General features: G+C 47.7%; 1 protein-coding gene across 1 annotated transcript in view; it reads left to right on the plus strand.

Moving 5' to 3' along the window:
• Window positions 1-2,442: 2,442 nt before the first annotated feature.
• Window positions 2,443-12,545, plus strand: part of USP13 (ubiquitin specific peptidase 13) — a 103,230-nt gene continuing 93,127 nt past the window's right edge. The window contains exon 1 of the mRNA XM_028505063.2: window positions 2,443-2,702. Within this exon, the coding sequence (XP_028360864.1) occupies window positions 2,535-2,702 (168 nt within the window). The 5' untranslated portion in view covers window positions 2,443-2,534. The remainder of the gene's footprint in view (window positions 2,703-12,545) is intronic.

A 12,545-nucleotide genomic window follows, 5' to 3' on the forward strand; every position in this document is an offset into this window, starting at 1 on the left:
TGATTAAGACATTGTCTGAGTTCAGTGAAGTTTCTCTTATTAACTTTTTTGTCTTGATACATTTTTATATTATGAAAGAAATGTAACATTCTTGAAGAGATTTTGAAAGAAAAAACCCTGTAATCAAATTGAAATATAACTATTTAAATTTTACATCTTCCCAGTCTGGTCAAATGCATTTATTTTTACCCAGTTACAATAATGCTGTATGAGCATCGTAAATATGTTAAGCTATGATACTACGATGTATTAAAGCAATCATTTCAAAGATTTGTTGAAACATCTTTGAATACATAGACACAATTTAATCATTTCTCCATGTTTAGATTGTTTCCATTTTTCCCATTTTGATTAGAACTTTCACTGTGGAGTGTCATTGGCATTCTGGTGTGCAGAGATGAGAACTCAGGTGTGATAAGATCTCCTGGGTCCTTGGGAGGCTGTGTGTGTGTGTGTGTGTGTGTATGCACAGCATTAAAAATGTTTACCACAATTATAATCAACTGGAAGGAAGGACGTGCCAAGTGCCTACTGCATATTCCCTGCTTTCACGCATTGATTTGCTCTTGGCTTTTTTCATCTAGTAATATGACTTGGAGATTGTTCCACATCAGCACCTACAGTGCTCTTCTTTGTTTTCAATGGTACTGTATTTTCTCCGTTTCCTATGGATGGATCTTTCGGTTGTTCTGGATATCTGTACTATAAACAATGCTCCAACAATTATCCTCACACAACGTGGATGAATCTGTAGCATAAATGTCTAGATGAGGAATTGCTGGGAAAAACAGTACAGAATATGCATATAAAATTATGACTGGTGTTGTTAATTTCCTTCCAAAGTGGTTTACCATTTTTATTCCCTCCAGCAATGTTTGTGATGGTCTATTTCCCAAACCCAGGCCAACTCAATGTATCCATCAGTCTGATGGGTAAAAAAATGGTGTCTCAATTTAATTTGCATTGAATCTAAAAATTTTTAACATTTTAAGTTTGGGATGCTTTTGAATCAAGTTTTTCTCTGTAATTGGACAAGCAAGCTTCATCTGTGGATCTGAAACAGACACAGCTACTACCAGAGGGTGTAAGCTGGTGAGAAAGAATAAAAAGCAAAAACTCCTGGCCAATGATGGGGGTAGGAACAGTGTGTAATTTCTTTCTGTATGTCTTTTTTCCTTCTCCATTTCCATCAGGTAGCAGTAGTAGGAAGTTGTGAGTTAAGTGGATGTGTCAGTGTGGTTGAGTCCTGCTGGAAGGCATGGAAATGTAGAAGAGCAAGGTGAGAGAGGGCTTGCCTGTCCACTTCTCCTCAAATTCCAGGTACCCCTCCTTTCTCCCTAGCAGAGCCAGCATATCTGCAGAATCAGGGAGAATAATAAAGAAATAATGGAGGGAAAAAAGAATTTAAGGACAATTTGATGTGGGAGAGGCGTTTTGATTCACTATTTCTTGCTATTTCTGTGTTTCATGAACTGGCAGGAATCACAGGGTATTACGTTCAGTGTAGTAGGGGAACGTACCTCAATGGAACGGAACCCGTGTTTTAAGAGGTTTTTTTTTTTTTTTTTTTTTTTTTTTTAGAAAATGGAGTATGCTGTGAGGCATGCTCTATTCGCAACCCCCCACCCTATTCATTATTTATTTTGGGGGACTGGACGTGCATGACAGGAATACATATGCCTAACACGTAAGACCCCCCAAATCAGGCAGGGAGACCTTGAGTATCAAGCAGAAGACGGTACAAATACATGGAAAAATATAATGCCCGTCCTCCCACCCAGTAAATTCTTGACTCCCTCCACATGTACGAAACACTGTATTATTGCAAAATACAGTTTATCTTCACTGGATCCTATTCTCTTTTGATGAGCTTTAGATGTTAAGTGAGGAACAAGCGTGAGTGCGGTTAACACCAAAGTGCACAGAGCAAATTTAGATTTGGGCCCGACGTTAGGGTCCAGATATGCACGCGGAGTCCCACCCCTACCCAATCAGGGGAAATCCCCGCTCGGTCTTCAGTTATTTTAAAAGCAAGCGGTTTTTAAAGCCCCATTCTGCTCTTTGTGCCGGTGCCTCCGAGTCACTCCCTCGCAACCTAACGATCTAGGGTAAAAAACTCCGAGGTGGTGCCCCACCGCCGGCCGCCCGCGTGGGCAAGAACCGTCCCTCGCCCGCACCGGGTTCCCAAGCCGACGCCCCCGGGGCTCGCCCTCCGCCCTCCGCCGCGGCCGAGCCCGGCCCGGCCCGGGGCCCCTCTCCAGCGCCCCCACCCCGTCGCGCTGCGGCTGGCCCTCCCCAGAGCCCCGCCTGACGCTGCAGCTGGGCCCGCGATTCGCCATTGGATTAAAAATAGCTGCGTCCCCCACCCCCCGCCCCGCCCGCCGGCCCCAGGCCCCCGGTGCCCGCGCCCGCCCCGCGGCCCGCTCTCCCTGCCCGCCCCGGCTCCGCTCGCGTCGCCCGCGCAGCCCGCCGCCGCCGCGGGCAGACCCAGCACGCCGGCCCGGCTCGGCTCGGCTCCGGTGAGCGCCGCGGCCATGCAGCGCCGGGGCGCCCTGTTCGGCGTGCCGGGCGGCAGCGGCAGCAGGAAGATGGCTGCAGGAGACATCGGCGAGCTGCTGGTGCCCCACATGCCCACGATCCGCGTGCCCAGGTCCGGGGACAGGGTCTACAAGAACGAATGCGCCTTCTCCTACGACTCGCCGGTAAGCGGGGCTCGGCGGCGCTCCCGGCGCCTCGGGGGAGGGTCCGGCGGCGGCGGCCTGGGGCGGCTGCGAGCCGGGGAACTCGGCGGCACGTGAAGCGGGAGGAGAAGATGCGCAGCGGCAGCCGGGGACCTCCTCCGCCGGGCGGCGGAGTTGGCTCAGGGGTGCTGCAGTTCGGCGAGCACTCGGCGAGTGCCTGCTGGGTACTCGGCGCTGCCTGCAGCCCAAGATTGGGTCGCCAGGGGGTTGGCTCCGCCAGCTTCCTAGGCTGACAGGGCCTCCGCTACCTCCCGCCTGCCTAGAGCTCCGCCGCCTAGGAAAGAGCGAGTGGAAGAGTTCCCCGGTCGGAACTGCGTGCTGCAGGGGGCTTGCGTCCTCCCTGGGGCGTGAGCGGAGGGCGCGTAGGTGGACGGGATTGTTCCCCGCCGACGCCCACGGCCCTTCTCTTGGACCATTTGCTTTGCCCAGGGATTCCCACTCCAGGGCAACCTTAATTTCCTCTCTGAGCTTTGCTTCCTTCACTTCCCATTTCTCTTCACTTCTTATCTTCCCGTAAGAATGTAAGAAGAAACCTTCTGGTACGTCTACTCGGACAACAGAAATGGGAGTCTCCTGGATTATTATGGTTTCCTTAAACATGTACCCTTACCCCATTTAAGTGAGTCACTTGGACTGAAATGCACTAGTATAAATTATTGAAAGTTCAATCTCGTGTAGTGACCTCAGAGACCGGAGGGGGAAGTTAAGACTGATGCCTGACTTCCACCCAGGGCTTCGATGGTGGTTTTCACCAGGTTGTATGTGTATGTATGAGAAGGAAAAGGAGGATGAATGTCCCTTTCAGGAGTCAAAATGGGCTTCAAAGTGACTCAGCTGTCTGGCGTTTATCATGCCTTTCTGAGGACCAGGTTATTTTTATCCACCCACTTTAGGTTTCATGTGTCACCCGCAGATCTCAGTACAACCGGGAGGTGCATGGATTGGAGGGGCTGAGGCAGGGTTCACAGTAGTCTGACATATTGTATTCGTATCATGCCGAGTATTGTTGGAGGAAAAAACCCAACCCAACGAGTGGTAAATTTTCCAAAGTAATCTTTTTTTCTCTCGTGGGTTATTTGGCTACTTCAAAGCGTGTTGTTTGGCATTCACCGGAGTGCCAAAATTAGTGCCCTCCCCGTGACATTTAGTGTTTGTTTTATGCTAATTCTAGATCATTTGGGGGATAAAAATCTCATTTATTCGTTTATTACATATTTTTTCTTTAAAAAAGTCTATGTAGAGTGGAATGAAATGGTTGTATTTAGTTAGAATATTGTGATCACACCATTTAAAATGACTGTCACCAATGGCATTAAATTCTGTTATCCAGAAAGTATTTCACAGTGCCATTTTCTGATTTTTGGGTCCAGTGTTGGCCAGGTTCCTGCTAATAGCTCCTAAGGGTGCAGAAGGATGATTGTCCTCACTTAAACAACAAACAGGTTGTGAACGCCGGGAAGGAAAAAGTGGCCTAGTACAGTGGAGAGCACAGTATGTCAAGTGGGTAAAGCTACTTTTTCTGTGTTAGATCTGGGTTGACCTTCAAATATATTTTTAAAATTTTTTTATCAGAAACCTTTACCTCATTATATACTGTATAGCAGGTGTGAAAAAGGTGACAGTTTTAATTCACCTGTACAGATAGATAGTTATTGGGAGTTTCCTGTGTGACAAACACTATTCTAGCAGCATCCTGTCCAGTGTAAAATGATGATTTCATTCATGTCATAGTAGTTCCTTGGGGGAAGACTGGGCTTATTTACAAGGTTGATGAATCAGTATATTTCATTATCTGTTTCGGGGAAGAAGAGAAGGAAGGTTTTATAACAAGTTTTACTAAAGCACAGTGCGTAATAATATGAGATCTTTCCATATGGTACTTAACACTTCATCATGAATCCAACAAGATTTCTTGTGCACCTACCACGTGCCAACTCACATGGGCATGGCTGAAAGAACCACACAGAACAAAATTCATCGGTTCCATACATGCTGGAAACTTTAATCCATAATGACCATAGGACTGTTGTAGAGAAAAGGCCAAAACCGTCTGAGTGACAAAAATAGTCATCCTAGCTTTGGATACTTTTGAAAAAGGTCATCGATGAAGACAGATAGAAATAAAGGAGACTGACATTCTAAGCAAGGTCAATCACATGTGTGAACACATAAAGTGTGGATGTTATTTTCTTATGTGCTTGGAATGTATTGGAAGGAAAAGATTGCTTTAACAAGAAATGAGTCAGAGCCAGGTAGAGAGTAGAAGATGGGGTCCCTGAATACCTGGAACAGGATCTTGATTTTGTATACCTGTGGACAGTTCTGGAAAGCTACTGAAAGTCATGCGATTTGAAGTGGTGTTAGAGCAAGACTGAACTGATTGGTTTTTATCATGTGTCTCTCATAGGCATGTTGTGAGCACCTTTGGGGGTGTGAGCAGTGAGTGGGGTGGCAGGATACTCATTTCAGTGTTCCTGTCCTTTCTTCCTTCTCACTTTCTAGGGCTTAGCACTTAGCAGGGACACTTAGTAACATTTCTTCTGGGATAAGTGAAAATTTGTTTTTTCACCTGCCAATTTGGTTTCACCCCAGGCCCTGTTTGCCACCCTCACCTGTAGGTTCTCCTCTCCAGGACTTGGTTCATCTCGCAAGGTCTGTAATGTGACCTTCCCGGAGAGTGGGGGCTGTGCATCATTGTGTCCTCAGCAGCCTGCCCAGCGTCTGGTACATATGACAGGAACTCAATGCATGTCTAGGAAATGTATGAATTACATGAGGTTTTAGGTTTGGAAATTGGTAAGGACACAACATATGGGAAAGTTTGGGAAAGGAGTCATGTGGGATTATGGAGAATGTGGTGACTTCATTGATTGTGGAGGCGGGGGGGGGGGGATATGAAAGAGAGAGCCAGATAGGCAGAATCCTCGCTCTGTCACCCAGCTATGTAACTTCTATGTGCCTCAGTTTCCCCATCTGTAAAATGGGGCTAATAATAGAACCTACCTCACGGAGTTGTTTTGTAGATGGAATAAATTAATATGCTAAGTGTGCCTGGCCAGCTGATACTCATGTAGCAAGAAAAGAAAGGGATGGAGTCAATCATGGTTGTAAGCCTGAGGGTTTGGTTGTCAGGGCTTATGTGGAAAGCTTGGTGTGGTTTAGTGGGGAAATTGGTTCGCACCTCTGCTCACAAGTCTTCAAGGACCACCATGCAAAATCTGTTCCCATCCCCTGGTGTTGTCTAACCCTCACCCATCGCAGTACACTCAGTCTCATTTCCCCTCAGTTTCCAGTTGCCAGCTCCAGGTGGCCTAGTCAGTGGGTCCTTAGCGTGTGAGAGTCATTTCCTTTTTCAGGACCACCTTCCTTTTCTTGATCCTCTCTCAGGGGTCTACCTTATCGTTCCCTTTCTGCTTCAGATTTTGTCCTTTCCTCTGAAGCCTCCATTGTTACTTTGCGGCTGCGTCATACACGATAGCAGTTAGTTATAGTCTGTCTTCCATGATTTGCCATTATTTTCTTTTCTTCTACCCATGTAACTGGTAGTTTTAAACATCGACTGTGTGTGAAGCCTCATACGAAGCATTAGGTATGGGAGGAGCTGGGCCACTGTTGTGCCTGTACGCCTCTCCCCCCCGTCTGGGGTGGAGAGCTCATCTTATGCCTTGTCCTCGCTGGAGTCAACTGAAAGATGGAGACCAGGGCTGAGGCCCGGGCAGTTTATTTTGGAAAGGTATCCCAGGGGACAGAAGTGGAAGACGTCCAAGGGAATAGTGACAAAGGGGAGGAAGGAAAGCCCTCACTCTCCCAGGGTGGTATTTGTGCTGGAGAGGCTGAGAATCCCTGCCGCCAGCAGCAGCTGAGATGCCAGCAGCAGCTGAGACGGGAGCGATCCTGGCGAGGGGAGGCTAGGTCGTCAGGCCCCACCTGCTGGGGCAAACAGCTCTCCACACCAAAAGGTGGCCTGAGAGGGCGTGAGACCAGCACAGTCAGTGCTCCCATACCTCCTCTTTCCTCCCAGTGTCAATCAGCACCTTTTTTGTAAAAAGGAGTCCCCCCACCCCTGCATTCTCCAAAGCTCAGGTCTCTTGGTGATGTTGAGATGTCACTCACTGTTGGTTCTCTGCTTTCCTGGGGGTCTTTGCCAAACTCAGCTGGATGGGGTGGGGGGGGCGCTCATGGGAGTGGCTGGTGTAGCTATCCTTTGGGAAAGGCTTTGAGGTCATTTACTTGTAGGAAAACTTCTTATTAGGGGCTTAGTAAATCCTTCTGTGATATTGTGATTTATAATAAGGAATGGATACTTGGTCTTTGTTCCCAGCACAGAACTCCCAAAGCTCTTGGAATTTCCTAAGTGAGAAAGGCTACGTTGTTATTTATAACAAGCTCCTTTTTGCCACACCCTGTAACCACCTTTCTGTTTTCTGTCCCTATTCCAGGTCCCCCATGTAAGTGAGGTCACACAGTGTTTGTCCTTTTGTGTCTGGCTTATTTCACTTAGCGTATCCTCACGGTGCATCCATGCTGTAGTGTGTATCAGAACTTCCTTCCCTTTTAAGCTCGAATGCTGTTCCAGTGCAGGTGTGCACTGCACTTTGTCTACGTGTTCCTCTGCTGATGGACTTCTGGGCTGTCTCCTCCTTGTGGCTGTCCTGTGTGGAGCTGCTGTGATCGCTGGTGTGTACGTGTCTGAGTCCCGGCACAGTCTGCTTTCGGCTGTTGTGTTACCGTGTGTGCCGACGTCACGCAGTGAGACTTGCCATCCCAGTGCTTACTTGGAAGGGGAAATCATTTAATTTAGGATCTATGGGGAAACATTGTGATCCTGATGGATAAACAGGAACTGATATAAGATAGTAAAGTAAAATTTAGGAAGTACAGATTTTTTTCTTTGAAGATGTAAACCTAAACTAAGTCTAATTAGTTTCACATAGCCAAAGCTCCCTGGCCGCTGACTAAAAGGTGGTTTTATGGCAGTGTCCCTCAAACTCTTTGGCCCCTTACAAGTATTTTTGAAGACCCCAAAGCGCTGTTATGTGGTTTCTGTCTACCGATAGTTACCATCTTAGAATTAAGGCAAAAAAATTGAAAACAACTTCCATTCCATTAGCTCTGCAAGTGGTGATGTCATCAGGTGTCCCGAAGATTGAAAAATGCCACTGTGTGCTCGTGAGAGAACGGGTTTGGAAAGGGCGAATGAGTGTGTGTTGCGAAAGCAGGTTGGCATTGCAGATTACTGGAACAGCCTTAGGGGGCATCACAGGGTGCCCAGGTCATACTTTGGAAACCAAAGTTCTAGAGTTTATGCAGAAAAATGCAGCTGGCCCCTCCAGTGCCAAACCCATTTGCACTGTGGCTTCTATGGGTTCACTTTTTCACATTTGTGGTGGTTGAATAATTAATTGGTCATGAACCTTAGCTCAACCAGAAATATCATGTGTCTCATACATTCTTGTTATGAAGCAAAATGTAGAATGTGCGACTCCTTTTGAAAAGATTTGCAGCTACTTGGACAGGAATTGTTAGCTCTTTCAGAGGTGAGAAGTCTTTATTCTTTTTGCTGTGAGCTTCACTGGAGTGTGATCTGGCCGGACCTTTTCTTTGGGGAACCTTAACATTGAGCATCATGATTTTTTCCCTTTGACCACTGGTTAGGAGACTTCTGTCAGCTCTTGCTTGCAAAGTGAAAGCCTGCCTGCCAGTACCCAGGGAGCCGAGTGGGAGAGGAGGACGAGGCAGCCTCCGCACCCGCATATTGGTACTGGCTGGGTATTGTCCTCTGGTTCTCCACCCTGTCCCTGTTCTGCCGTGGCGGCTGGGAACCTGGACACCTTTGACGGCAGGCTGCTGGTTCTGAATCTGCCAGTGAGAGAGTCGGAGGCAAAGAGAAGAAGCCTCGATGGCTAATGCAGCTGTGGCACACGTGGCAGACAGGGGATTTTCCTAGTTCTTGTGGGACCTCAAAGCCACCTCGGTCGAGGGGAGGCTGGGATCACTTGTGCAGTGTTTTGTGAGGCTTGTGGATCTTGATTTCCTGAACATGAGTGGTGGTTTCTCTGACCTTGGCTGTCATAGCTCTTCCCATGATTTTATATGCCTCCAAGCCTGGTACTAAATCCCTATATGCCTCCAAGCCTGGTACTAAATCCCTTCCTGCCTGAAATACCCAGGATAGTTTGTATTTCCGGACTAATGCTGGACCAATACACATATGTTACCCCTCCATCTCCAAGTCCCTGTGTACTTGGGAGGGAACCCCTATCCTTAACTGAGCCTAGTGTCCCACGGACCTGAGTCCTTCGTTTTCACCTGCGTTGGAACAAATCGCTAGCAGTTTGCTGGTCGGGGAGGGACGCCTGGAGTGTGGGAGGGCTCTGGGGCTCTGACTGCTATCTGGACAGATTTCCGACCCTTGTTTTGGTCCCTGTTGTACCCCAACTTCCAGAGTTACCTGGGGCTGTCAGCTGTGGAGTCTTTTGGGAATTCTGGAGTGTCAATCAGAGTTTGTCTTGGCTTTCCCTGCTACAGACTTAGCATTTAGCTTTGTCAGCTTGTCTTAGTCTTTTTAGCACTTACCCATCTGCCATCCAGGTTCCAGATTTTGTTGCTATGGTTTATGTTTTCTCCAAAAATCCCTTTACTGTTCTTTTATTTGGGCTTCAGAAAGGAGTGAAATTGATGTGTGTGTGTAGTCTGCCCTGGGCTCCCTGGAGTCCTCCTTTTCCAAACTAGTAATCCAGAAGTTGCTAGCTGTCTCTTTTTGGCACTTGTTAATTACCTTTAAAGTTGTATCATTTTTAGAGTTCTGGGATGTACCATACGGTGCTGATCATGTCAGGGAGCGAGAAAGTTTGTCATCACAGCTGATATTGAATCTGAACATCTGTGCAATTCTGAATTCTGTGTTTACTCCCTGCACTGCTCTTCCTGCGGCCTGGAGCTCACATAAGGTGCCACCACCATTTAGTGCCCTGACTGGGAGATGCCCAGGGTCACCCAGTGTCCCTCCCTCACCTTTAAAACAATTGTGTAAAATGCACATAATGTAAAGTTGACCTTCTTAACCATTTTGAGGTGTGTGGTTCGGTGGTATCAAGGATAGTTTCACATTGTAGTGCAGCTGTCACCACCGTCCATGTCCAGAACTCTTTTCATCTTGCAAAACTGAAATATTGTCCTTGTCAACAATAACTCCCATTCCCCGCCCCCTCACCCCGCCAGCCCTTGGCAAGCACAATTCTGCGTTGTCTCCATGAATTGTCTGCGGTAGGTGTCTTATATAAGTGAGATCATGTAGGGTTTGTCCTTTCATGACTGACGTATTGCACTTACCGTAACATTTGTAAGGTTCACGTGTTGTATCATGTGTTGGAATTTCCTTCCCCTTTAAAGCAGAATGATATTCCAGTGTATGTGTATAGCACGGTTTGTTTGCCCGTTTGTCTGTGGGTGGACACTTGAGTTGCTTCCACCTTGTGGCTATTGTGAAGCATGCTGCAAGGACCCCAGGTGCTCCTCCCTTTCTTTTACATCGCATCCAACCAGTGACCAGGTTCCCGGGTTCCTGCATAGCCCCCTCCCTCCTTCCCTGCTGCCGAGGGTCAGGCCCTCATCATTTCCTGCCTGGACTCTTGTGGAAATCTCGTAACCCACCACCTTGCTGCCCTTCTTGTCTGTCACATTGTATTGTCCGTTGTCCTTCTGAAACATGGGTCTTTTCATGTCATTTCCCTGCCTAGAGATTTTCAGTGGCACCAAACAGGCTGTTCTAATATAGCACATGCTGACCCAACTTTCCTGGCCAGGGTCATCACTTAGCCCCTGCCACCTGGTTGCACTCCCTTTGGCCCAGAGGGTGCAGTGTTCTCAGATGCTCCAAGGTCAGCCTGGAATGCCTTCTCCCCACCCATCACCCCAAGCAGGTAAAACCCTACGGGTCCTTAAACAGCAGCTCAGGTGTTCTCTGTGATCCCCCCTCCCCGTGCCCCAGCTGAGTTAGACATTTATTGTCCTGTACTTTCAAAGCACTTTGTACATCTCTGTCATGGTTAGGATACTGATTGCTGAAGACCTGGAATAGCTGAGGTCTTTGAGAGTTAAAGGGACAAGAGTGGAGGATGGAAAAGCCTGCCATTTGTGATCCTGTGTTTAGTAGGCTGGATCCTTTCTGTTTCCCTATTTTTACAAAACCATCACCATGTATTCTGGCATAAAAATTACTAAAAATTGTTACTAAAAACAGCCAATATTGTGTGTTTTTTTAATTTTATCATGTTATCTGACAAGCCATAAACTTGACCCCTGAAAAGCCAGGGAACGATGTCCTGGGTATTAGCCGAGTGTTTTGTGTGTTGTGATTCTAGGTGCTCCAAGGGATCTTGGTAGAAGCTGCCACACATGGTGTCCCTCAGGGAGGTGACAGAGGGCTGGTCCCTGTGGACATAGCCCAGGCCTCTGTGCCGCGGCTGACGTGCAGTGTTATGGGGCATCAGTTGAGGACTCCCCTTGTCCCCGTGCACAGGGAAGATGTGAACAAGACCGCCAAGTTTTAGGGTTCGAGCAGGACAGTGCAGCCATGACAAGAATTCAATGAATCTGAACAAGCCACGAGATTGGAGATGTTGCTTGAGGTGCGCAGTATGTGCTTCTTGTGATAACATGGAAAATAAAATACTTGTTTTGTATTTATTAGTAAGTATACATACTTAGGTAGAGCCTACTATACACCCAGCACTGCGCTCGGTGCTGTAGGTGGTGGGGCGGGCGAGGGTATTTAGGAGGGAAACAGAGGACCCTGGGGAAGGGAGGATATGACGTGGATCTTTCTTTCACAGCAGGGGAGCCTAAGCGCCAAGTCTGAGTCTCCGTCATGAGTGAAACACTGCACTGGGTACTTCTATGTGCTGCCCTGTTTTACAGATGAGGGAACTAAGAGTCAGAGGTTACGTAGCCTGTTCAAGGACTTGCTCTAAGACTGATATTGACAGAGAGGGGACTTAGCCCTGACGTGTCATGAAGCTAGACCCTGAAGCACAGCGGGGATATTTAAGTTTTAAACAGTGTGGCAAGGGAACAGCGTGAGGACCGTGGTTATTTGGTGTGGCCATCCTGGAAGTGGAATGAGGACTGGTTGGTTGGGAGCAGGGAGGCCTGGAATAGGAATTCACCTAGGAGTCTCTTGTAACATTGGAAGGTGTGTGCTTTCTTTAGCGTGGTGCCAGTGAGGGTCGACGTGGCTGGGAGGTAGGAATAAACTCAGTGGAAATGTTCATGAATGGTATGACCCAACTTAGTGACAGACTGTGCAGTGAGCAGAGGAGTTGAAGGCGACCTCACACCTTGTAGCTTGGGACATGGAGTGAGTCAAAGACGTAAATGGGGAAGGTCAGATGGTCAAATGCAAGTGGGCAAGTCCTGTATGCCCACTGGGGAAATTGGGGACTAGAGTGGAGCTCCGAGGTCAGGGTTTGGGTCGCAGAGTCTGGCGAGACCCAGGATTTGTGAATAACCTTTCCATTGGAAGGACCCAGGGCCCCACCTCCTTGCTCCTGGGACCTGGGACCTTTTCTCTCCAAGTTGTAGAGGAAGCAGCCACAAGTACAGGCCTCCTGCCCTCCCACTGATTGGCTCAACTTTCAGAGAAACTCAGGAGTCTGGGCAGTATTTTTTCCTGGAGTTAGAAATTTGAATAGATAATGATGCTGCATAAGTAGTTATAGATGGAATGCATATAGATTTGACTGTTTCATGAAATAAAATCACTCTAGGGAGAATTTGCCCCATGTGAACTCCATGGGTGATTGA

This window comes from Phyllostomus discolor, chromosome 2 (assembly GCF_004126475.2).
Source record: "Phyllostomus discolor isolate MPI-MPIP mPhyDis1 chromosome 2, mPhyDis1.pri.v3, whole genome shotgun sequence".
NCBI lineage: Eukaryota > Metazoa > Chordata > Mammalia > Chiroptera > Phyllostomidae > Phyllostomus > Phyllostomus discolor.